Source organism: Garra rufa, chromosome 12 (assembly GCF_049309525.1).
Source record: "Garra rufa chromosome 12, GarRuf1.0, whole genome shotgun sequence".
Classification (NCBI taxonomy): Eukaryota; Metazoa; Chordata; class Actinopteri; order Cypriniformes; family Cyprinidae; genus Garra; species Garra rufa.
Window position 1 is genome coordinate 11,814,024 of NC_133372.1, and position 26,379 is coordinate 11,840,402.

The 26,379-nt window shown below is 38.0% G+C and overlaps 1 protein-coding gene across 4 annotated transcripts; it reads right to left on the reverse strand.

Annotated features, from left to right (window-relative positions):
* marchf7 (membrane-associated ring finger (C3HC4) 7) lies at positions 1-26,379 on the reverse strand. Of its 4 annotated transcripts, none has more exons than XM_073851475.1 (11): positions 26,319-26,379; positions 20,935-21,122; positions 18,356-18,514; positions 17,862-18,018; positions 17,553-17,735; positions 14,570-15,668; positions 11,205-11,374; positions 10,141-10,244; positions 1,536-1,637; positions 1,331-1,379; positions 1-795 (listed from the first exon to the last, which is right to left on the reverse strand). In XM_073851475.1, exons 2-11 carry the CDS (start codon positions 21,106-21,108, stop codon positions 698-700), a joined length of 2,295 nt encoding a protein of 764 aa, XP_073707576.1. In that variant the 5' UTR covers positions 21,109-21,122; positions 26,319-26,379; the 3' UTR covers positions 1-697. The 4 variants fall into 4 exon arrangements, with proteins under 4 accessions (XP_073707576.1, XP_073707574.1, XP_073707577.1 ...); XM_073851473.1 differs by lacking the exon at positions 26,319-26,379 and adding an exon at positions 26,075-26,284; XM_073851476.1 differs by lacking the exon at positions 26,319-26,379 and adding an exon at positions 24,169-24,383.

The following is a 26,379-nucleotide window of genomic DNA, read 5'->3' on the forward strand; positions in this document are numbered from 1 at the left end:
TGGGTTTTTGTGAGGTATTGAAATACCTCCATTTTATTGTAATAATTCAAGCGAATTACATTGTTATAATGTACAACATACAAACAGCCTGTGGAAAAGGTCTTTTGTAAAGAGAAAGTCTTGAAAGAAAATTGACCACATTTTCTCACTCACCCATTCTCCAAAAACAAAAATAAGTGTATTAATAACATAAAAACAAAAACCAGGAAATTAAGGGTCTTATTTATTTTTTTTAAAATCAAGATATTGAAAACAAACAATCTCCTTTTTAAGCAGCCCTATAAATGAGTGAATGAACGTTCCTCAACTGCACCACGTAAAAGAACGAATCTTCCAAGATCCTCTCTTACCCAAACCAGCTACTAAGCATAGTTATTTAAAGCACTCATGGTGGTCGCCAGTTCATCGGATTGTTTTTTTTTTTACTGAATAAAGCTTAAGAGTGCTCACCAACCTCTGATGCAAAATAGAAAAAAAGAGAAAAGAAATCATAACTGGAACCAAACAGATCCCATAAACTTTGTAGATTTATCTGCATATTATGAAAGCCTTGTGATAGGCTAAGAACAGTGGTTACGCTGCCAATCAAACATTGGCTAAAGTCACTTCAAACAGGAGGACACAGGTCAACAGGAAGTGGGAGGAGACTAAAACAGACTGCTAAGTCTGCCACGCCTCCTTCCTCCCTGCCAACACATTAAACCTCCTCCTCTTCGTCATCATCCTCCAAGTCACAGAAGTCGATGGACGGTCTGCTGTCCTCCGCCTCATCTTCATCAGATTCTGCATATGAACCTGAGACCAAACATAAGGAACATGCAGAAACATTTATATATAAAAAAAAAAAAAAAAAAAAAAAAAAAAACACCTTGAAGGGGAAGAGGGAGGGAGGAAAAAGCCAGATGCCACCTTCTGGTGGAGAATTAAACATGAGCAAGCATTTTTAACATTAACAAGACACTGGTAATACCTTCCATGCATTCAACAGCCAATTTTGACTTACTATGTTAGTTAAATAAACAGATGTAGTAAATGCCATGCAAACAAATCTTAACACTTGCTTACACTTTAAACTTCATCCAACTACACATACACATTGTTGCACCAGAACAAACACTGGGTTCTAATCTATACTTACCTATGCATTCAGAAGAAGTTGATAATTATACACTACCAGTCAAAAGTTTGGACACACCTCCCCATTCTCTTTGATGGGGAAGTGTGTCCAAACTTTTGACTGGTAGTGCATACGAATTAATATAAATTAACTAACAAGATTTTGGGGTTTATGATGCAGTACCAAAACAAGTAGAAGTAATTCAGAACATACTTTCGAGATTGTCCATGTGTTCGTGTAGAGTTCTCGCCAAGTTGAAAAACTGAGCGAGAGAGGGGAAAACGTTTTGGTTTTCAAATCACAACAGCTTATGAACACTTTCATATTGAGTGACGCACCTTGTGAGTCAACATACTGAACTTGGACATGAACTAAAAGACAAATGAACAAAGCAACAGGAAAGATGTAGAAGTCTTACCCCAGCATCATTTACTGCACCCAGGACGTCAGAAAACCTCTGCTCACACAGGTGCAGGAGCACCACCAGGTACAGCCCACAGCTGATGAACTCATACTCAGACTGAGGAAAGGAACACAAACATGAAACCAACTCAAAATATAATTCATGTAACAGATGAATGTGACAAGTCTTTGTAGATGTTCTTCATTCCAGAGACTTCAGTTAAGAGTCTGATCAATAGTGATGGGATTTTTAACTGATTCATTGTTTTCATATGTAAACATGCTAGACAGATGTGGCGCATTCCTTGACCCTGTGTTTCACATTTTTTTATGCAAGAATGCATTCTTTGTGAATGGCTCTTAAAAGGTCTGTTAACACCAAAACAAATGTGACCCTGGACCACAAAACCAGTCATAAGGTTAAATTTTACAAAACTGAGATATATACACACACATCATATGAAAGCTCAATAAATAAGCTTTCTATTGATGTATAGTTTGTTAGGATAGGACAATATTTGGCCGAGATACATCTATTTGAAAATCTGGAATACAAGGGTGCAAAAAAAAAAAAAATCTTAATGTAACATGATCTTTACTTAATTTCCTAATGAATTTTGACATAAAAGAAAAATCAATAATTTTGACCCATACAATGTATTTTTGGCTATTGCTACAAATATACCCCAGCGACTTAAGACTGGTTTTGTGGTCCAGGGTCACAAATGTGGCCCTGGACCACAAAACCAGTCTTGAGTAGCACAAGTATATTTGCAGCAATAGCCAGAAATACATTGCATGGGTCAAAGTTATAGATTTTTATTTTTTAATGCTAAAAATCAGTAGGATATTAAGTAAAGATCATGAAGACATTTTGTAAATTTTCTACCGTAAATATCAAAACTTGATTAGTATTTTTGATTAGTAATATGCATTGCTAAGAACTTCATTTGAACAACATTAAAAGGCATTAAAACAACTTTAAAAATTATTTTTTTTTTTTGCACCCACAGATTCCAGACTTCCAAATAGATGCATCTCAGCTTATCCTTACAAACCATTCATCAGTGAAAGCTTCTTCAGTTTCAAATATATATATATATATATATATATAGACCCTTTATGACTGGTTTTGTGGTCCAGGGTCACAAATGCTTAGTGTTATAATAAACATTTTAATTTAAAATGGACTACTAATGCATTGTTGGCCAACTCAAACATTTACATGCTTGTCATAGTGTGTGCACACCAAAAGGAAGTTATATTATTTGCATGAGTAGATTACATACACAAAGACTTTGCATTGACTTTGTACCAGTGTTGGGGTTAGTTACTCAAAAAAGTAATATATTACATATTACATATTACTCTCAAAAATAGTAATGCCTTACTTTACTTTATTACTCCCTGGAGAAAGTAACTAGTTATATTACTAGTTATATTACTAGTTACATTTTTTTTTCTTACACAAAAAAATGTTATTCTGAACAAAAAAGCATGACCTATACTGCGTGCATCCAGTGCATACGCGATCTCATAAAGCTCTTATAACAATGGATATTATGCACAATTAATCTTTCATAAAGGTCTACGTGTGTTGTGATTCGTAAGCACGCAATATTCAGCACTGTTCAAAACTTTTGAGCAGTGAGTGAATTCTATCTTAAACACCATTGATTGGCGATGCGTTCCAAAAATCAGCAGATGGCTACATTGCTCATGCTGCAAAACAAGTTTTAAATCGAAACTGCCTATTCTTGCTCTTTCTAATCATATATGTTGTTCTTGCTGTTTTTGTGCAATAGATGAATAACATTATTATTATTTTTTTAGATATTTTATGTTTAGATATTTCTATATTGCGGGAGTCCCGCGAATCATTTTATTTTCCCGCATCCCGCACACACACACACACACACACACACACACACACACACACACACACACACACACACACACACACACACACACGAGTCTCTACCCGCCCGCACCAGCACACGCACTTGTCCATCACGCCGCACTCTGTTGCGTTGGGTCCCGCGGGTTTGCAGGTCTCTATTTGCAAGTGCCGCTCTGCTGCTGGCTGCCGGGTGTCGACCAATCGGTGATGGTAATTTAATGATACCTCGTGCCAAACCCAGACCAATCACTGTTCAATTCACGCCCCCCTCCCCTTCCCTTCTGTTCTCTGTGTTGTCGTGTGCCTTGAATGTGATGAAGGTGCTACTGGCAAATGTAACGCAAGTAACTACCTCGGGAAAACTGTAATAATATTACAATTTTCAGACGAGTAATGCCTTACACTACTAGTTACTGAAAAAAGTAATATTATTACAGTAACGCGTTACAAAGTAACGCGTTACACCCAACACTGCTTTGTACGTAGAAACAGATGTGACTTTATACAGGGCAATGCGAATGACACGAATTGGGCAACGTGATTTCCGCAAATGCACAATATTCGACAAGTCGCATCTTCCACACAAGGTAAACAATTTCAAATTGACCTTAACAATATGTCCAGTTTGACATATACTGATGGTTAAATCAGAAAATAAAGGCAGTCCCTCCAGAAAAACGCGGCGTTTTTTTGTGATTGTTGCGGGCAAAAATCCTTGATTATGCGGCACGTTTTCTTAAAAAATGCGATTGAATATGCGGCATATTTATGCAATTTTATGCGATGAAATTGCGGGAACTTGCAAAAACTGCGGGAACTTGCAAAAACTGTGGGAACTTGCAAAAACTGCGGTTTGGTGAAAAAGAGAGAAAAAAGTGATTCCCCCAACACACTTATTGCCAGATGTAGCACCGTAAGGGGTGAATTTCGTTATTCTGGACTCAATTATAATTATAACATCGACTACTCCACCCTGGGAATCTCTCCCAGGGAAATAATGGTCAAAGACACCCAGGTCTGTTCCCACAAGAATAGAGCAGAGACGTGAATATAGAAAAAAAGATACAATATTTTATTATTACTGGGATAAAAGCTAAACACACAGACACAATTTAGGACACAAGGGGTAGGGCTGGGCGGTATACCTTTTCATACCGAATACCGGTGTTTTTTTTTTAAATGATATACATTTTTCATATACCCCAATACCGGTGAGTGTGTGCGTACAAAGCGCTGGGATGTTGACGCAAACAGAAACCGCAGCTTGCACGTGCTTGTCTGAAGCAACACATCTGAGGTGTGGACGTATTTCAGTATATCTGAGAAAGACCCAGGGTTAGCGATTTGCAAAACTTGCCGAAATTTCAAGAGGGGGTGTGTCTGCAGAGATGAGAGCAGAGATCGGCGCATTGTGCGCAGACAGATGTAGCTTTCAGTGAGAGAAAAACAATGGCTTTACTTTGGTGTTATGTCGCAATATTTTAAAGATATGTCTTTTCTATATACTGTATTTTTATTAATATTTATGTTTTAAAGTCAATGGATATCACACAAGCAACGTGGAAACTGATCAATATGTTAAAGTGAAAGTAAAAACTGACTTTCAGCATCTGATGTGCATTCTTTCAGACAATGAGAGACGATTATACTTCATATGCTGATATTAATTTAGTCCCTTAATATTTTTCTTGTGAACCGAACATGGTGGGGAAAAAAATAAAAAAGAAACGTATTTTGTGTAAGGTTTGTTTTTGAAAGTCTTAAATAAAGCTCTTAATTTTCATTGATGACTGCAGTGTTATTAGGGGGTTATGAAAGTCATAATTATGATTTCAGGTGGTCTAAAATGTGGGGACTGAAAGACAAGAATTGCGATGAAACTTCAAAAGGCTATCCACTGAATAAATATGAGCGCTGCACGTTTCAAAATCATTTGTTGCGCTACTTTGTATACTACCATTCTGACAGCGCCTCCTGCTGGAAGAGAAACGCGTAGACTTGTAAATGTGAACTTGTGAAGAATGCACAATAAAGTGTTGTGTATTTTGACTGCAAATCATGAATTCTGATTTCTTCACCTCATTACAATTATGAGTGCCACTGTCACTTCTTTGTGAACAGCAGCATTTTGTGAGACCGATCAAACCTGGGTTAATACTAGTCCGGTCAATGTAAGCCAATATACTGCAGTAATTATTCTCTAATTTATTAGGAAATGTGGTTAACACCTAGTCATGCATGAAAAAAAAAAAAAATACCGTCATATACCGTGATACCGTATAATTTTGAAAAATACCGTGATATAAATTTTTGGTCATACCGCCCAGCTCTAACAAGGGGTTAATATGGCTTACAAATCAAAACAAAAAAATAAACAAATTAGACAAATCAAAAGTAAAACACATCAGATGGCAAGGAGAAATAACCAACCTACCCCAATTCCACTTCACTACGCACTTCAAACGTACACTAATGTACTCATTTCACCACAAACACACGTGTATTCAGATGACACGTGTAAAAATCAGAAGAACAAAATCACTCAGTGAACAAGGGTACCCATTAACATGGACCTAGAGTGGTCAGCACTCCTTAGCCCGTCCAACAAACTTAACAAAATTGACACAAATCAATACACACACACACACACACACACACACACACACGAATACAATCAAATAGTCATAAGTCAAAATCAACTAAACACGAAAAACAAAAATCAAATCAATAAACAAATAAAAAAAAAATTGATCATCAATAATAGAAAAGCAACAAAATAACAGATGCAATCACATTACACCTGGTCCATCAACAATATACACACAACAAAATTTACTCCATAAGATCACGCAAACTCACAACCCTTAGTACCGATTTCTCACGCTCACACACTCGTACATATACACACTCGCTTCCAACAATAAACAAACAGACCACACTCAAACCACTCACATCAACTTATAATTTCATCCACACAACAATCTAATGGTACCATACGAACCCCACAAACACAGTCCTCCAGTTGAAACAGTGCGGGGATGGCCAAACGGCCACACGGATTAATATTCGGGTCTCACAATCTCTCGATGTCCAATACACTTGATGTGGACTGGTCAGGCAGGCGAAAATGAAGAGAGGCAAGACAGAACGTCGCGGCAACGCGCGACCACAATAGCACTCGAAAGAACGAAGACAAAGACCCAAACAGAAATGGGATTATGAAATCATGCAAGCCCGCATATTTTGCGCGCGGAAATCTGCAATTTATGCGGCGAAAGTGCGGCGTATTTGAAAAAATGCGTCCCCCGCATAAATATGCGGACTTTGGCTGATTATGCATGGAATCATGCGATCGCATAATCGCGTTTTTCTGGAGGGACTGTAAAGGAGAGCATTACACAATGGTTTTATTCGCGTGACACAAAAACCAACCGCAAACAATCTAGCAATATGATTATTTTTTTGAAAGGGGTTCATAATAAAACACTTTGTCACATACAAAGACACTGTTGTTGAATTAAAAGTATAACCCCATTCACACAGTAATATAAGTAAATAGTTGTAAAATCGGAACTACATTATGTCTTTTATCAGTAAAACACCATTCTCACACATCAATTACAAAATACCAGTAAATACTATGACATCATTAACTGAAAATGACCTTTAAAGTGCCCCTATTATGCCTTTTCAAATATGATATTTCATGTAGTGTGTCATGTAGCTGTATGTGAACATAAACTATCTGCAAAGTTGTGACGCCGACAGTGCACTATAAATAAAGTTTTTGTCTAACAAAAAAAAAAGAGTCGGCTCACATTCGCCTAAACGAGTCGTCAGCAATTCGAATCTTTTTTCTGTAACGGCCACACGTCACAAGCTACACATTTGCGTAATGTCCGCCCACGTTCAATTTCGCGAACAACTTGCCCGCCCACAAACAGTAGGCCTACCATTTTCACGTGGATTACATCATGTCAAGAAGACGCCCTGCGCTGTGAGAGTGAATTTGTTTTATATGCCCTTCCGAAAGATGAAACTACCAAGAATGAGTGGTTAACATTAATTTTTTCAACAACACCTCAGCTGTCCAATTCCAATCTTGTGTTGTGTTCGCGTCATTTTACTGATGACTGCTTTTCCAATCTTGGGGAGTAACATTACAACGCAAGATTCACCAAACGCTTGTTTTTAAAAAAATGGATCAGTGCCCAGTTTATTTGGACCGGCTTGCTCTTTTGAACTTCTACCTGTAAGTATGATTAATAATTGTATTTTCTAGCGATCGTTCAAAATACGTCTTTGTGTACGTTATGGTGTGTAACAACCCTGCACATGTCTTGATAACCGGCTAACTTGCGTTTCTGTAGTTCTGTTGTTCAGCTGTGAGTGCAATGTAGTCTAAAAATTGTGACTGATGCAGCTTGACTGTCTGTCTGCCTTATTAGTTTAAGTAATGATAATGATAAACGATGGCTTAACGCAGTGTTCTGCATTATACAATGTTGAAGTTCACAACGTAGAGGTGTGCCCGGTTCGCTTCCAAAAGCAAATTGCAAGCACTTTCCACAGTTAACATATGACACCCACTGAGAAACGTCCTGCTCCAGTCGTGCTTGCAAAACAGTTTCTTGTCGATGTGACACTTCAACCGTTTCATCGTCAGACTCCGGCTCGAATTGATAGGGTAAAATCGAGGCTATCTTTTCTATGCATTAACAGGTCTCCGCAGCTGTCATTCAGTTATGCCAATGGGCGTTTCGTTTTGCGCTGAAGCGGTAGACCAATCCAAAAGGACTGCACCATCTGACCAATCACAGCAGTGAGGGCTCACTGAAAGGAGGGGTTTAGAGAGACTGATTCTTCGAACTGCTTCACACGAGTCGTTTACGAATCATTTAGAAACGGGGTAAAATTAAATCTAATTTTGGAGAAAACTAAAGTGTTTTTTGAACTTGCATACATGTAAACCTGTTTTAAGAGACTATTACAACAATATTAACTACCTTTAAAATGGCATAATAGGGGCACTTTAAATGACTGCGTCTTCCAGAGTTGTGTTTTTGTAAACACAGACGGATATGTGGTTAATGATTTGAGCGTTAGAATGTTTTGATTGAGCCAGAGTAGACATCTTGACCCAGAGTAGTGCATTCTTAAAGGCACAGTTCACCCAAAAATTACGATTTGATGTTTATCTGCTTACCCCCAGGGCATCCAAGATGTAGGCGACTTTGTTTCTTCAGCAGAACACAAACAAAGATTTTTAACTCAAAGTGGTGCAGTCTGTCAGCCATATAATAGCAGTGGATGGGCATCAAACCTTTAAAAGTTATATAATAAAAAAAAAAAAAAAAAAAAAAAAAAAAAAAAAACACACAACATGCACAGACAAATCCAAATTACACCCTGCAGCTCGTGATGATACATTGATGTCCAAAGACACGAAACGATTGTTTTTGTGAGAAACTGAACAGTATTTATATTATTTTTTACCTTTGATACACAGCCACGTCCATATGTCCTGAGCAAAAGCTCAGCATCAGGCTCTTTACATGTGTACCCGCTCTGATTAAGTATACGCAAGCGCCGGAAGCGATCTGTCGCGTATATAAGACATTCGTTGTTTACACAGTGCATAGAGATTGTGTATAGCGGCTATTCAAAATGTTAATTACTTGCGCTTATCCTGATTGTTCAAACCGATTTAAAGCTAAAAGATTACGTTTGCTTGCGCGAACTCATCCGGGACTGTTGACTTTTCACCAATTTCCCCTACGGACTTTGCGTATACTACGCCAGAGCGCGTACACTTGTAACAAGCCGGATGATGAGCTTGTGCTCAGGACAGATGGACGTGGCTGTGTATCAAAGGTAAAAAAAATATATATAAATACTGTTTAGTTTCTTGCAAAAACAGATCGTTTTGTGTCTTAGGACATCAATGTATCATCACGAGCTGCAGGGTGTAATTTGGATTTGTCTGTGCATGTTTTGTTTTACTTTTAAAGGTTTGGTGCCCATCCACTGCCATTATATGGCTGACAGACTGCACCACTTTGAGTTAAAAATCTTCATTTGTGACGCCCTGGGGGTAAGCAGATAAACATCAAATTTTCATTTTTGGGTGAACTATCCCTTTAACTCATACAAGCACATACTGTGCTCCGTGTGAACGGATATTACCGGTAATGTTACAACATCTCATACCAGTAAATTGCCAAAATAAATTTACCAGTATTATTGAGAAGGTTCTGTTCACACATGATTTCTTAACGGCAATTTACCAATAAAGACTGTATGTGTGAAAGGTGTTTATGACGACTTGGTGGTGCTTATGAAAAGAGCATTTTGCCAAGCAACAGTGAATAGCAGAGGGAGAATCCAAAACTGGCTCTTGTGCTTCTGAATTGTATTCAGCATTGTTTGACAAACACCATAGCAAATGCAAAAACCTGAACATCTTTTTGAAAATACTGTATGTAGATACTGTTCGACTTCCCTTCTTCTTTGTGACAAGTGAATGTCAGAAGTTGCACAGTGCTGCTTTTTGGTGTTAACAGGCCTTATTTCCATGTAATAATTCTTGTTCCCCAGTGATTCTTTAAAAACAGAACCACACAAATTGCAAATGCACTGGTAAGTATATTTCTGGCCTTAGAAATAATAGGTAACCTAAACAATGTGCTTAACTGTATATATCCTGTGTTGATGCACTTACCCTTTCATGAGATCTGTAGAGTTCATTGATGTCAAAGTTCTCAATGTTCAGGTGCAGTTTGTCCTTACAAAGTTCACAGGTAGTGATGGCCTCCAAGTTAGAACCTGTGTATCAAAGCAGACACATGGGCTCAGTAAGAATAAAAATAGCCTCATTCACCTCTTATTAGCAAACTCAGCCCTCATTGAGTTTATTGAGGGTTTATCTGTACCTTGTTAATGCCATGTTGCTCTTGGGAAATGTAAAGAGTCATTTCCCAATAATGGTAGAACCATAGTATTCTCTTAAGTATTCTCAAAGTAAATACTTTGGTATATGTGACCCTGGACCACAAAACCAGTCACAAGGGTCCATTTTTAAATGTATACATCAACCTATACATGTATACAATTTATACATCATCTGAAAGCGTTCCATTGGTGTATGGTTTGTTAGGACAATATTGGGCTGAGATACAACTATTTGAAAATCTCTTTTAAAGTTGTACAAATGAAGTTCTTAGCAATGCATATTACTAATCAAAAAATAAGTTTTGATATTTACAGTAGGAAATTTACAAAATACCTTCATGGAACATGATCTTCGCTTAATATCCTAATGATTTTTGGCATAAGAGAAAATCAAATATAGTCACAAATTTTGACCCATACAATGTATTTTTGGCTATTGCAGCAAATATACCCGTGCTACTCAAGACTGTTTGTGTGCTTCAAGGTCACATAATTATGGTAATCATTCTGAACTATACACTGGCAGTGCCACAGAATTCTTCTGTAATGGCTATAAGCCTCCTCAAAGTCAAAACTTCCTCAAAAGTTGGAAAATACAGACAGTTAACAAATGAGATTCTTCACGACTTGACATTTTCAAACTTGTGCATTTTATCAGTCTGCTTTCACACTGTGTTATGCATCAGTAGTCCTGCACTGAAGGAAATGAACCCCAAATCCTCCTTGTCAGAGTGAAACTGAAAGCAGTTCTTTTCTCAGTGCACATCAAGCAAATGAATATGCACTACAAAAACAGCTAATTTACATCTGCCCTCAGGAAAAGACAATCCGTACCAGAGCTGATTTTGGAGCGGAGCCATTTCTTAATGCAGTCCTGGTGCACATACTGCAGGCTGCCGGTGCACTTGCAAGGCTCGATCAGAGGGTTGGAACTTGACTGCTCCCCCATCTGACAGATTCGGCACAGATCACCCTCCTCCTCATCAGAGTCCTCCAACAGCAAGCTAAAAGTAGAAAGGGGGTGTGGTTTCAATCAGCAAATTAAATTGTGAACATCTGGTCCTACTATACCAATAGTGCCCAATCATTGAGTTTAGACCCATTTCTACATATCCACAACTTAACCAGCTAATCAAGGTCTTTAGGGCTACTAGAAACTTTTGAGAAGGTGTGAAGGAGCAAGTTGAAGATAAACTTTCCAGGAAGTTGGCCTTCCAGATTTCCTGTGTGACATACTGCAGCCTTTAAATAACTATGTGCTGAGAAAAACATGTGGCTTAGAATTCATCAGTTTCTAAAGTGCATTCGAGTGTGTACTTTGTGTTTGCAAGTTTGATTTGTGAAATCAAGACACAATTTGAAACTCTAAATTATTTGTCAAGTGAAAAATGTGTTGTGCCAGGGGTTGTGGGCAATATAAATGGAAAAAACATGCACACGCAGCATTTGCTTATCAACTGTAAATATAAACTGAATTCATTTAAGCTTACCATGATATAGGGGTGGGCGATATGACCTAAAATTAATATCACAGTATTTTTCATCTTTTGAACGTTGATGGTATAATATCACGGTGTTACTTTTTTTACACGGTACATTTTGGGAGGAGTAGCCTGTCCTGTCCCATTAGTATGTGAATAAAGTTAATATTTTTATAATATAATAAGTAAATGGTAGGTATCCTTATCAAAAAGAGACATGGGAGAGTATTATGCATTCTCAACATATTTTGCAAAAAAACTAAAGACCTTACTTAACAGTGTACAACAAAACAAAAAAGATTTTTTATTGAAATTTAATTTCTGCAATATTTAAAACCTTTAAATAATTGGGGGAAATCAACCCATGACAACAGTTTAAAAGTAGACCTGCATCAAACACGAGCTGCTGGAGTTAATGTCATTGCACACGAGTACGAAATTTTCGTCCGAGATTTTTGCACGTTTAAAAAAAAAAAAAAAAAAAAAAAAAATGGTTATGTTAATCGAGTTTACACACTGCCTCTGAAACTTTCATCCATCATGAAAAAAAAACTATTAAAAAAAAAAAAAAAAAAAAAAAAAAAAAAAAAACTCTTGATTTTCTGCATTTCGCATCCATAAGCATTTTGAAAAGGATGGCGAATATGAGAAAACTAAAAAAAAAAAAACGCATACAGACTCAGTGTACAATGACCTTTAGATTTGACTGATCACGGGTCGAAAATGTAAAGAGAGATGACAAAAATAGACTGGAGGATGTGCTGCAATCTTGTTCTCACTGACAAATATCTATTATAAGATGTGCTCCTCCCTTTACAGAGTGTGCGTTATCGCAAAATCGAAAGTAAAAGTAAAAACAGCACGAGCACTCATTTAAAAGCGATTTCTATACCCTGCATATTGAAAGTGCGAAAATTATATACAATTTTAGAATATTTGCGGGTGCGCCGATAAGAAAAAAATATGGAGCTCAACTAAATATCGCGCCAATTTTTGTGGCTATGTAGTGTGGGGCTCGGGTCGGGCGGGCCAAGCTTCTGATTGGGTGGCCGTGGAGCCGGGCCTGTAAGAAACTACAGAACTAAGAGCATTCTAGAAAGAGCTTTGTGATTGGATGGAAATTTCAAGCATCATGCAAGGACATGCAACTGATATAAATATTGGTTGGACGTTTTGGGAGTATGTGGGAGTATTTGGCCGCTATTCACGGAGAATTTAGTAACGTCAATGATTCTAATAAGCTCAGGCCGGTCGCGTTCGTCTCGCGCCCGCTCAAGCATGCTTGTGATCCGCTGTGTAAATCCTTCGGGAAAAGTCCCGATCGTCCCAATTGTCACTTCGCCCTTGGTATAGGGTACAGGCCCGACTTTTCTTCACGATGTTTCACCAGTCGTTTAATGGCAACTCCCCTTTTACCTACCACCTGCAAAGCTGATAAGAATGTGTTTTACTTTTTTTATTTACAACAAGATATATAGTTTAAGGACAGGTATTCAGACCACAACTGAACGTTTGAAGAAAATGTAATGCCTTATTATTTAGAATTAGCTATTATTGATGTAAATGCAGCCGTTCAAGGCAAATAATTTATTTATTACGGCATGGACGGTATTAGAAAATCCATGTCGTGGCGCAATGTCACACCGGTGATGACTATGATGACACCGGTGTACCCCCCACCCCTACCATGACAACATTTATCTAGCTGGAATTTACAAAGATGTGTGATTGCCTCGGAAGTATCATTTGAAATTAAAAAAAAAAATTATTATATATATATATATTATAATAATAATAATAATAATATAGAAAATATGCCAAAAGTCTATTGATGCATTTATCTACATAAGAGCTACATTAAGTAATTTATTTTATTATATATAATTATATAATCTATAACAATGGTTACATAATAGTAATTATATAGTTAATTATATTTCCTAAGCCTTGACTTTGTATCATCAGTCTATTGATAAATTGAGGTAGCTATATAATAGCCACATTCTATGATATTTCTGTTAATAATTCTATATAATAAAACAAATTGTTTAAAATATAACAAAACTATTTCCAGTCATTCTATAAAATTAACATTTTGTAAAATATGTAACTTTGTAAAGAAAAACATTTTTATTGAGTCTTGTCCTTGTATTTTTAAATATTTTTTGTATTTTTTTTTTTAAATATGCCATTAGTCAATTGATACATAAAATAATAATAAAATGTATATTTCCTGTCATTCTATAAAAAAGCTATATAAAACCTACATTTCATAATTTTACATTATTATTATTATTATATATATTTTTATTAGCATTATTAATTATATTTCCAGTCATTCTATAATTTAAATGTTGTAACATTGTCAATAAATTTAACGTAACTCTGTAGAGGTAAAAAGCCTTGAGCCATGTCTTTGTATTTAATTTTTTTTAAAATACGCCTTCAGTCTACTGATAAATTATATTCAATAAAATAACTTGGTGTAAAATTACATTTATGTAACTTTTTTTTTTATAAAAAAAAAAAAAAATCCTCATCTCTGCATTTCAATATTTTAACGGAAAACAGCTTGGTATAAATGTGACTTCTGTGGGATCTGCGCTTTAAATGTCGTTACATTCTTGATGGACCTTTATGTTAATTTGACCATACCTTTACTGTAATTGTAAGCGTTTTCAACTCAATAGTTAAAGATTATTAAAATTGCCTTCTGACCTCTCCTGAATCTTTCGCAGTCTCTCTGGGTCTCTGGAGGGGGCGGGCTTGTCTTTTGCCAGCTCATCAGTTTGACTTCTCCCTTCTGCTCCCACTCCCACACCAATTATCATATTCTCAGGCATACGGAAGAGCGGGCTGGTCATCACCCTGCCCATGCCATGGCTCCGTCCAGCCAGACGGGATCCATCCTGCAATAGCGATGCAGAGAGACCCGAGGCTCCAGCAGAGGGTGGTGCTGCAGCGCCCTCTGAGGACTCATCTTCATCATCGTCATCATCTTCACAATCCGTGCCCCGGTCAGGTGTTTTCCTGCCATCACGGTCACCAAGAGGGAATTGGGGTGAACGATGAGGGTCCATGCGGGCAGATTCATCACGCCCTTCCCTCCTGCGACGAGAGAACAGCGGGGTACAGCGGTTCCAGTTGAGCCAGGACAGGCCTGCTGGAGACCTGAGCGATTCCTGTTCGGGCTCTACCACATCAGCTCTCTCCTGGACGGGAGCGAGAGATGGTCCACGTCTGCGCAAGAATGAAAATGCCTGAACGGGGTCAGAGTTCCTCAGCTCCGCTTCCAGGTTTTCTCTACTGACAGGAGGAGGGACTTCAGAGGGTGGGGCTTCATCTGGACTCGAGTCAAATGAACGAGAATCAGAAGCGGAGCTGACGGTAGAGTTTGACTCCTGACTGGAGCGTCGGGAGAAAAGTCGGGATAGCAGACGCCTGGTTGTTCGCCTGCCATCTGAGTCACCGCCATTCTGAGCAGGAAGTGGAGTGGGGGCAGGGCTAGAAGCAGGTGGGCTTGAGCTACAGCTAGTAAGGGGCGTGTAAGGGTTGGAGCTCCAGGATGAGAGCTGGGATGGGTCCGAGACGGAGGCAGAGGTTCTTGTGGAGCTATAGCTGGAGCGTGGTGTATCACGTGAGAATGGACTGGACTTGTAATCTGAGGTCAGCCTGTGGGAGCTGCGCTCTAGAGGAGAAGGAAGGTACTCTGTTGCGATACGGCGACTAGATGAACTATTCTCTCTGTGGGACAAATACTGGCTCTCTTTGGGTCGAGCCCCTTGTGCATAGGTGGAGGTGACACGCTCCGAACGGTCTGAAACACAAAAAGAAAGGTAGAGCGTCACATTAAAGTATTTCTTGGAGGTTAGAGTACATTGATGAATGATCATATGACTTTTTACATACGCCACGTGACCTGTGGCGTACCTAATTTATTGATAAACTTGTACTTTCAGCTTGTAAATTCAGCGACACCAACTCGCCATCTCTGCAGTAGTGGATCTGAGAATATTTGTTTTCTATTTGAATTGGTAATTTAGAAGTAGACATTTCACAGAGTTTCGAAGTTTCAAGCTCAAGTTCACAGAGACCATGAAGAAAGCGCATCCTGTTTGCTTTAATTATTTTACAAAAGTGCAACATTTTGTTGTTATTAGTGCACACAAATAAACAGTCTTTACAGATTTGAAAGATGTATTTCTTTTAACTGTATGACCAAAAATGACAGTATTTTAAGTGACCGCACCATCGTGCAGTGAGCGCGCTACTGTTCAGCTTCCACACTCTGTACAGACACTTCAATAGCACATATTTTTCTACGTTAACATTAGATTGAGAAGCCATGTAAAGTTGCTACTACATACATCTTTAAGGTGAAAAGCCATATTTAAAGGTCGATGTATGATAGGTGAGCATTTGAATGCCCTTCCCGATGTACTACGTCACCAAACAGACCAGCCGTTAACGATCTGTCCATCTCATTGAGCGACTAATAAAATTTTGGTCGACCAAGCCTCTTCTCATCCACTAACGGTTAGTCAACCATTTGCCCTAATTATTTGTGCTCAAAATATTCACATAACATTATGGTTGAACCACTGATGGACTATTTTAATCGATGTCCATAATACCTTGCTGGGCCTTGAACATGGCAGTTGCGTTTCTGTCTAAGGAGGGTCAGAAAGCTCTTGGGTTTCATCAAAATTATCTTAATTTGTGTTCTGAAGACAAACAATGGTCTTAAGGTTTGGAATGACATGATGGCAAATAATTAATGACATCTTTCATTTTTGGGTGAAAGCTCTGTTTGCACTTGTCAAAAACGCTGTCTCAGTGTGGACGAAAGGACAAAATGTATAGAAAAAGATGCATTTTCAATCATCATTATAAATACTGTGGACTTGGTCTAATACAAAGGAGGATGGCATATAATGTTGGAAGAAATGTCAAGATATCAGCAATTTAAAAATCTGAATTCTGCAACAATAATTTGCAATAAAGCGTTTCCATGCCAAGTACTCATCAAAATAAAACTGCCATTTCTGGGAAACAAAAACAGCCAGATGACCAGAGTAACATTTAGGATGCTTTGAAACGATTGACCCAAATCAATGCAAAGTCACTTTTTAAAATGTTTTTTTTTTTTGTCCTTTTACTAATTTTACATAACTTATTATAATATTATGAAAAAATGAAAACAAATCATCCACCTTTTTCCTTCAACGCACTAGTAAGCCTATGGGTGAAACTTTTGGTTCATTATTCACTTTATAACCATCGCTAAAATAACAATGTGCACTACAAACCAGTGTGCTCATAATTAAGATAATACAGTAAGACACCAATTTGCAATATCAAGCAGCAAAACGAGCCGTTTTGTACAGCTAAAAATAGCTGTATGCGGAAGAGACCAGAAACCGGACCCATAAAACGTACAAATGGCCATGCCTACTCTTACAGGAAGAAAAAGGTGGATAAAGCTCAAAGCAAGCCTTTTATTCAGTTTTCTTTCAGCATTTTTAGCCAATATCTCAACATTTGCATAAAAAAAAATTCAAAAAAATGTGATTGAATTCATCCAGTCATACGTAAAACCAATCAGAGAAAGAAAACCAGTAGAGAAAATAGACCACAATATTAAGACTAGACTGATAGTGGATGATTGTGTCTATGTAAATGTGAGTATGTGTGCACATACATAGTGAAGATGTCAGTCCGCTAGGCCGGTAACTAGACTCCCCCAGAGAGCTCAGTCCTGAATCCCCCCTCTTCTCCAAATCTCTTCGAGCCCAAAGACCCTCTGATGGAGTCGACGAACATGAAGAGGATGATGAAGAGGATGATCTAGACAAAGGACTGATGGAGGATTTCCATGAAGAACCTAAACACAAGATCAATTTGTTAAGCCACCATATCCTCATACATTATAGAAACACAAACAAGATTAACTATGGTTGGACTATTTTAACACTTAAATAGTTTGCAACTACTCATTAGTGTGACATACTTCCTAAAGTGGAATAAGAGCTGGCAGGTTTAACTGTCGATGGGGATCTGGAATAAGCTGCTCTATTTGTGTAGGAAAGTTTTGCTCTTTTAGACTCGCTGTCTTGGGATGTGCCAAGCAGTCCACAGTAGGTTCCCGGTCTTCTCTCAGAGTCTGTCTAAAATGCAAAAACAAACACACAGAGTTAGATGTCATACATGTCTGAGTTGTTTGCTAAACGGTCTCCAAAATTTCATCTCCAAGGGTCCAAGACTAATCAAATCACACTTTGTTTGTTTACAGAAGTTGTTTACATACATTCATATTTATTTAACAATTATGTTGTGCTACTTTATAAAGCTCAAAGTACTTCAGACAGCATTAGACATTTTCCCAAACAGAAGCATTATAATTACATAATATATATAATTTATGTAATAATTATTATTATAATAGAAACACTTTTTAAAACTACTTATAAAATCTACATATACAATGATTAATAAAATATTTACAAGTCTGCCTCTGTCTCCACTGGTGGAATCCGTCCATGTTCGATCACAGGAAGATGAAGTTGATGAAGAGGACAGAGAGACGGGAGTAGAGAGCTTCCAGTTAGAGTGACGGCTTTCAGTTGAATTGTAACCTCTTGGTGAGCTTAGCAGACGGGAACTCTAAACACAGGAAACATTAGAAATTAACAACGTGTGAATGTTAAAACAGAAACATGTGACAGGAAGAGACTCAACACAATTACAGAGTTATTCAACTACTGTTTGTAGATACATGGGCCAATACTCAAAGATTAACAGCCAACCTCGAAGCCTCTACAAACCGTTTCCTTCCTAAAGCTGCATTATGTCGAGAAACCCCCTGTGGTGAATTATATTTGGATCAGCTGAGGGTGGCTAATGTTGTTTAATGTCCACTTCAACACAGAGTAATGTAGTGACGTAGCCAAGTTCTCAGATGTGATCTTCAAAACACACTCTGGGAGTCAAAAACAACTCTGAAAGTTTCAGTAACTTTATCTAGCGAGACAGACCTTGACAGGTTGACGAGATACACCAGGGCCAGGAATCTAGTGTGCACTATAAAAAGCCCAGTGAACCAAGGCAGTGTAACACGAAGACCTTTCCAGAGCCCCAGCAGTGCTGCGGAATATGAGATGCTAATCGAGATAGCACACTGATCTCCATAGTGGCCCTCTCACGCTTCGAGAATCTTCATGAAGTTTTACTGACTGAAGGGAGGGAGAAAACAAATCAACTTATAAAGTAAAGAGAGGAAAAGAGATTTTTTTTTTGGGGGGGGCATAAAAAAAAAAACTTATATTGTTAAAGATCCACTGAGGTGCTTTGAAACATGCAGCATTAATCTGTGTTGATGTAATTTCAACACATAGATTAATAGATAGAGTTTCATTTATATTACAGCTTGGGCCAGAGCTGTTGAGCTGGGTAAAGCCACATTTGACAGTGTATAACAGCCACAATCTCCATTTATACAGTCAAGTCCGAAATTATTCATACCCCTGGCAAATTCTGACTTAAGTGACATTTATTCAACCAGCAAATTTTTTATTATTATTATTTTTTTAATTAGAAGTGACACAGATGTCTTCCCAGAAGATAAGACGATGTACAACAGGAATCATTGTGGGGAGAAAAAAAAAACTCATCTTTTATTTACATTTGAACAAAAAGTGGCATGTCCAAAATTATTCATACCCTTCTCAATAATCAATAGAAAAGCCTTTATTGGCTATTACAGAAATTAAACGCTTCCTATAATTGCTGACCAGCTTTTTGCATGTCTCCACTGGTATTTTTGCCCATTCATCTTTAGCGATGAGCTCCAACTCTTTCAGGTTGGAGGGTCATCTTGCCATCACTCTGATCTTTAGCTCCCTCCACTGATTCTCAATTGGATTAATTAATTCTCAATTAAATTGTTTCATCTGACCATAAAACAGAAGACCAGAAGTCGTCTTCTTTGTCCAGATGAGCATTTGCAAAGGCCAAGCAGGCTTTTCCTTATCTGGAGAAGTGGTGTCCTCCTTGGTCTGCGTCCATGGATCCCAGCAGTGTGCAGTGTCCGTTGGACTGTCTGCCTTAAGATGTCGCCACAAGCAGAGCCCAGATTCACCAGGATGGCCTTGGTGGTGATCCTTGGATTCTTTTTTTTACCTCTCTCACGATCCTCCTGGCCAGTACAGGTGTCACTTTTGGCTTCAGACCACATCCTCTGAGATTTTTCACAGTGCGGAACATCTTGTATTTTTTTAATAATACTTTGCACTGTAGCCACTAGAACTTCAAAACATTTAGATATGGTCTTATAGCCCTTTCCTGACTCGTGAGCAGCCACAATGCGCAGCCACAGGTCCTCAGTGAGCTCCTTTGTCTTCGCTATGACTGTCCACAAACCAACAGCAGAAAGCTTCTGTTTTTCACCTGCTGAGTTGATTAAAAACAGCTGTTCCCAATGAATCAGGGTAATTAGGATGGTTTAGAACAGCTTGGACTATTTGGAATGGTATAGAACTTTGGATTTTCCCATATACTGTGACAGATTGCAAAGGGTATGAATAATTTTGGACATGACACTTTTTGTTCAAATGTAAATAAAAGCTGAGAAATATTTTTTCCACAATGATGCCTCTTGTACATAGTCTTATTATCTTTTGGGAGAAGCCTGTGTCATTTCAGATCAAAAAAAAAAAACACTTGCTGGTTGCGTAAAAGTAACTTTGCCAGGGGTATGAATAATTTTGGCCTCATAGATTACACAGAATGCTATTGCCTCATAGACTTCCATTCAATCTAAAGGAAGATTCAATGCCATCTTTTGTGGTAATCAATAACATATCACAGACGCTGTGGATAGAACTATAAAACTTGTACCGAGCCGGGAATTACTCCGTTAAATACACTGGGTTATGTAGGACAAGAATATGGATTTCTGTGTGACTGGTTCAGCAGAAGGGGTTGATGATTCAGAGGAGATGGTAGTCCTCTACCGCGAGACTTAAGCTGCACTACCTGTAGATGTGAACACAGACACTACGGAAATGAATGTGTCACTGTAATACCTGATAGTCCGAGTCTAATTTGACAGAAGCTTCTCTGCTAAAGCGATCTCTTCCCAAGACGCTCCCTCTGCCATAGAGACGGCTCGCACTGAGCGCCGAAGACGAGGAGGAGGGCGATGACAGCGAGGAAGAGCTGGAGACAGCAAACGGAAACCGACGAGACTTCGAATCCATCTCTGAACTGCACCCTAGGAGACAGAGAGAGAGAGAGAGAGAGACACACACACAGCATTACAGCCGCACTCCCATGACAGCAGTCACTGCTAAATTCCATTTAAAAACAGGACTGGTAATGAGATGTTTCAGGCGTGTCTTTAGTCATGTACTTCCATAACCTGCCAAGCATTACAAGTTGCCTCCAGCATTATGATGGTTTTAGAGAAATAGTTCACCAAAAAAAAAAAAAAAGAAAGATCCTGTCATGTACTCACCGGCGCATTGTTCCAAACCTGTATGACTTTTCTTACTGCCTCAGACTCCATTCATCATGATTATTAGCACGTTATTAAAGGTTTAGTTCACAGAAAAATGAATGCTCTGTCATCATTTACTCATAATTCAGAAGCCTGTAAGCCTTCAGTTCACATTTGATATTTTTATAAAAAACATTTTTATATTCTCTCAAGAGCATCTCCCCAAAACACTGAAAGTTCACGGAACCAAAATTTGTATGCTTCAAAAAGACACAGTAAAAGTAAACCATACAAATACAGTTTAATCTGATTTTAATTTAGACTTATTTATATATAAACGTTGATCAATGCACATAGATTGCGCACATCGAATATGGTAAACAAAAGCTCAGATGTGACCCTGGACCACAAAACCAGTCTTAAGTAGCACAGGTATATTTGTAGCAATAGCCAAAAATATATTGTATTTTATGTCAAAAATCATTAGGTTACTAATTAAAGATCACGTTCCATTAATATATTTTGTAAATTTCCTACCATAAATATATCAAAACTTAAATTTTGATTGGTGATATGCATTGCTAAGATCTTCATTTGGACAACTTTGAAGGCGATTTTCTCAATATTTAAATTTTTTTTTTATGACTGGTTTTGTGGTCCAAGGTCACAAATGTTTTGCTTTCAGGGTGAAAATTAATAAGGTATGCTCTCACACATCACGCAAGCAAGCTACTGTGGTTAAGCTTCGGTTTACCGTATTTAACACGCTCCATTTATGTACACCGAGTAATGTCTAGAAGTAAAAACCAAAATTAAACAAAAGCTAATTTTCAACAGACTTAAACCACTCAATTCATTAGGATTAGTTCTACAATATCTATGTACTTTATAAACTGAGCACATTTTGGTTCCAGGCTTTCAGTGGACGGACGACAATTGTATACCTTTCATTAATAATATTATCACTTACAGTGCACAGCATAAATGAGTACAACCCCTCTAAAACTTAGCAAATTCATCAATTACTCTTTATTTAGAAGACATGTTAGGGTTCTTTGGAGACAGACTGTTTCTAACAAGCCTGCTTGATCAATTACCAAAGAATAATTTTTTAGGAAAACAAGATTTTCTTATCAAAGTGATAAAATGTTGCGTTACAAAAATGAGTACACCCTCCTGAAAGTTACTAAATAAAATGAACTGAAAAAAAAAGTGGGTAGGTTTAAGGCCATTTCTGAACAACAGGTAAGTATATTGAACCAAAACTTTTAAAAACAAGTAATTTCCTAACAATTAAAAGTGTTATAAAGCCTACTGAATTACACTCAGACTTAATGCCGGCAACAATGAAGGTGACTTATTTCTTAGCATAAAAGAGAACAATGGTACAAGAGGAATACCAATTAATTGTTTTAAGCGTGAAAATATAGCAGAAGTAACCCTGGCATTCAAAAACAATGGACTTGTGACAAGGCTCCTGAAATAATCAGGTTTTCACTTTTAGTGATGAGAGAATTTTTGCTAGAAAAAGAGCAGGATAAATACCATGTAAATGTTTCAGAGCCGGCAAAAGCTAGAAAAAGAGTGACACTTTTTCCTTACGGAGTATGACGCAGCCTGCAGAAGTGACATGCATGGTTGTTGTCACCACTAGAATTACCTACTGTAGTCAAAAGCACAATAAAATTTATTTAACCTCTTCCAAGACCCATATTTACCAAACACAGACTTTTGGGAACCCATACTCTGGTCTCTAGATCGAACAGCATTGAAAATGTTATGGTGTTGCTAGAGGAAGAGTACAGTGAGAAGCGCCTGGCTCCCACAGTGACATTCAGTGGTAGTAAAGCTCTTATATAGGGTTGTATGAGTACAGAAGTTGTGAGGGAGTTATGCTTTATCAACGCCGTCATGAATTCACATACCACTGTGTGATGTAATACAAAAACCTGAAACTGAAGATACTACCCTCTCCTCATTCCATGCATTGTTGGGCATTTTTTCAACATGACAATGACTATATTCATTCTCCAAAGGTGAAAATCCTTCAGTGGACATGTATTTTACCCAATCTTAATGCTCTTGAGCACCTGTGGGGATTCTGTAGAGATGAGCTGAGCAACACTCCCCATTAAAGACCAGGGCATTTAAGGAGGTCATCCTCCAGAAGTTAAACAGAACAAATGTGACATTTGTCATGAACTTGTATACTCGGTGCCAAGAAGAGTCAGCGCAGTGTACTTAAAGTTCTAGAGGACATACCAAGTACTAGAATATTATACATTTGCCGAATTAAATCTAGGGTGTACTTATTTCTACAATCCTTTAGCCAAAATTGGCTAATTTACTTATTTTACATAAAGTATCGGCATATTTTTTGTTGTTGTTGTTTTTAAGTACGTTTACTACATTTCAATTTTGCCATCTCTCTTTGAATTACATTAGTGATCAATACGAAAACACATCTTTTATATTTATTCAGAGGGGGTGTACTCATTTATGAAAAAAAAGAGAGACTTTAACCTTCGGTGTTTAGTAGAACAAAGGAAGTCACATGGGTTTGGAACAACATGAAGATGAGTAAATAATTACTTTTCAATAAATTAATCCTTTAAAAGTACTACAAGTATGAGTGAAAATAGCCAACATATGAATCCTGCCATCAAGAGTAGAGGAGATAAACTGTAGGGAAAACATAAAGAAAGAAATAAACACACACACACACACACACACACACACACGTTATTAGTCTGATGGCACTGTTGTCTTTCTTAAAGGGATAGTTCACCCAAAAATGAAAATTTGGTCATAAATTACTCACTCTCGTGTCATTGCAAACCTGTAAGACCTTCAGTTATCTATGGAACAGAAATGTAGTAAGGACATGGTTAAACTACTCCAATATTTCGTTGGTGCCAATAGCCTTGTGGGCAGTGCGCTGACATATGGTGTAGTTGTGCCTCGGGTGTCCCGTGATCGAATCCCGCCTCGTTGACCTTTCCCGATCCCACCCCCCTCTCTGTCTCTTATTCACTTCCTGTCATATCTCCACTGTCCTATCAAAGAATAATTGAAAAAAAAAAAAAAACACAAAAATAAAAATACTCAAATTTTATTCGTTGCCATCTATGCAGTCAGAAAGCTCTCAGATTTCATCAAAAATATCTTTAGTGTTCTTAAGACGAACAAAGAGTTTGGAACAACATGAGGGTGAGTAATTAATGACAGAATTTTAATTTTCAGATGAACACCTTTAAACACCCAGACAGTGGACCGCCTCAAGCTGTCGTTTTATATAACACAGTTTTCTCCCCAGCACACACACATCAACCTACTGCACCCTTCATCAGGCCCTCTATAAATACACACCCCTCTACCGTAGAGTATCAAAATAGCACCTTCCTGCAATGAAAGCTCTCTGCTGTATGTCAGGATTTTTCCAAATCACGTTTGCCAAGTGAGAACACTGCTAAACTTAACCTGAAGGCAGTGAAGCACTGCTTCAGTCAGGTGTCAGACTGAAAAAGAGCAACTGAGAGAGGGGCTATTGCAGGCTTAGGCCTGTACACGAAATGTATACACATTTAGATCCAGAATGTTGTTGAGAACATGTATAGCAAGTTTTTAGACAGTTACAGCATGAATTTTGTTGCATCATATCACACGAAGTAGCTTGGTACATCTCTTACATCATTTAAAATTCCCTTCCATACAGCAAAAGTGCAAAAAAAGCAGTGTCTATCAACTTCTGCCTTATATTCCAAATAATCCAGTGCCATATGACAGCTTTGTTTCGGGATGAGACTGAAATATGCCACGGCCACCATTTACATTTTATGGAAATGAAAAGCTAAGACAGCCTGGAGAACTTCTCCTTTTCTGTTTAACACAAGCAAGAGACTCATATTGGTTTCGAAAGACATGACAGTGAGGAAATAGATTACTTCTATAAGCATCCATGACCTTCTAGGGTATTTTTTTTTATAGATCAACATTTGTAAAGGTACTAAAGGTGAATGACAAGCAGAATGAGAAAAATACATTAACATCCGGGCGTGTATGTAACCAAAGGCAGAACAAAAACACCCTGTGTGAAACCCTGTGGCTTTGTTTGCCGATTATGCAACCGGTGCAGGAACATTTTGTTAAAGCCAGGCTTGTACACTCAACAAAAATTACAAAACAGTACACTAATAAATTGAGGAGACATTTTAAGTTTAATGTCTATGCAGCTTGCTCATCTTGAGGTTTTTAAATGTGTTTACCACAATGCAGCACATATTTGCTCTTCATTGATTTCATGTGCATCAGTTAGCACTTCAGCTGTTTTAAGTCTGCAAATCTGACTATTTTGCATTAGATTTGAGTTAGTATTTAATATTCAAATTTTAGATTGCAACAATGACCTATTAAATGGCTCTCTGGCCTCCAGACCGCAGTGTGTCTGGTGCTCTTCCATGAACTTGACAGGACATAAACAGCATAATTATGATTGTAAACCACAGCTGATCCATATCAAACAGGTGAGATGTCAGTGGTTTGCATTAGCTCAGCACAGCTCTCGGGTTAACGTTACAAGCACATTATAAAAACAAATGGCTCGCAGAGGAGGTAAACACGGAGTATTTATCCTGTACAAAAGCTTTTGCACCGATAAATCAGACAGATTTAACTCAATGCATTCCAAAAAAGACGTGTTCATGACATGCGCCACTGACCCGTTAAACTAGACGCTCTAGGTTGCATGTGATCCCAGGAGTCAGTCGCATTAATAAACCAGCACTCTGCCAGATGTCTAGGCCTTGTTTTTGTTAGCCAGGACACTTCGTAAGTACAAGAATAAAGCTCGCAGGGTAATCGAATGCAATTAAATCGTAAGCGTTTATATTAGCACTTAGCAAGCGCTACTCGTTAAACCCAATTTCTCCGTGCTAAAATTCTCCGATTGGCATCACTTCCGTGAGAACTCACCTCTGATTTTCCGTCTCTCTGCCTTTAATATTAATGGCGTCCGTGTGTTGATATAGGGAGG

Coding starts and splice junctions, on each gene's coding strand:
- marchf7 (XM_073851473.1), bottom strand. Junction 18,515..20,934: donor AATTAGACTCGGACTATCAG/GTATTACAGTGA, acceptor TCCTGTGTTTAG/AGTTCCCGTCTGCTAAGCTC. Junction 15,669..17,552: donor CGGACTGACATCTTCACTAT/GTATGTGCACAC, acceptor TTTGTGTTTCAG/ACCGTTCGGAGCGTGTCACC.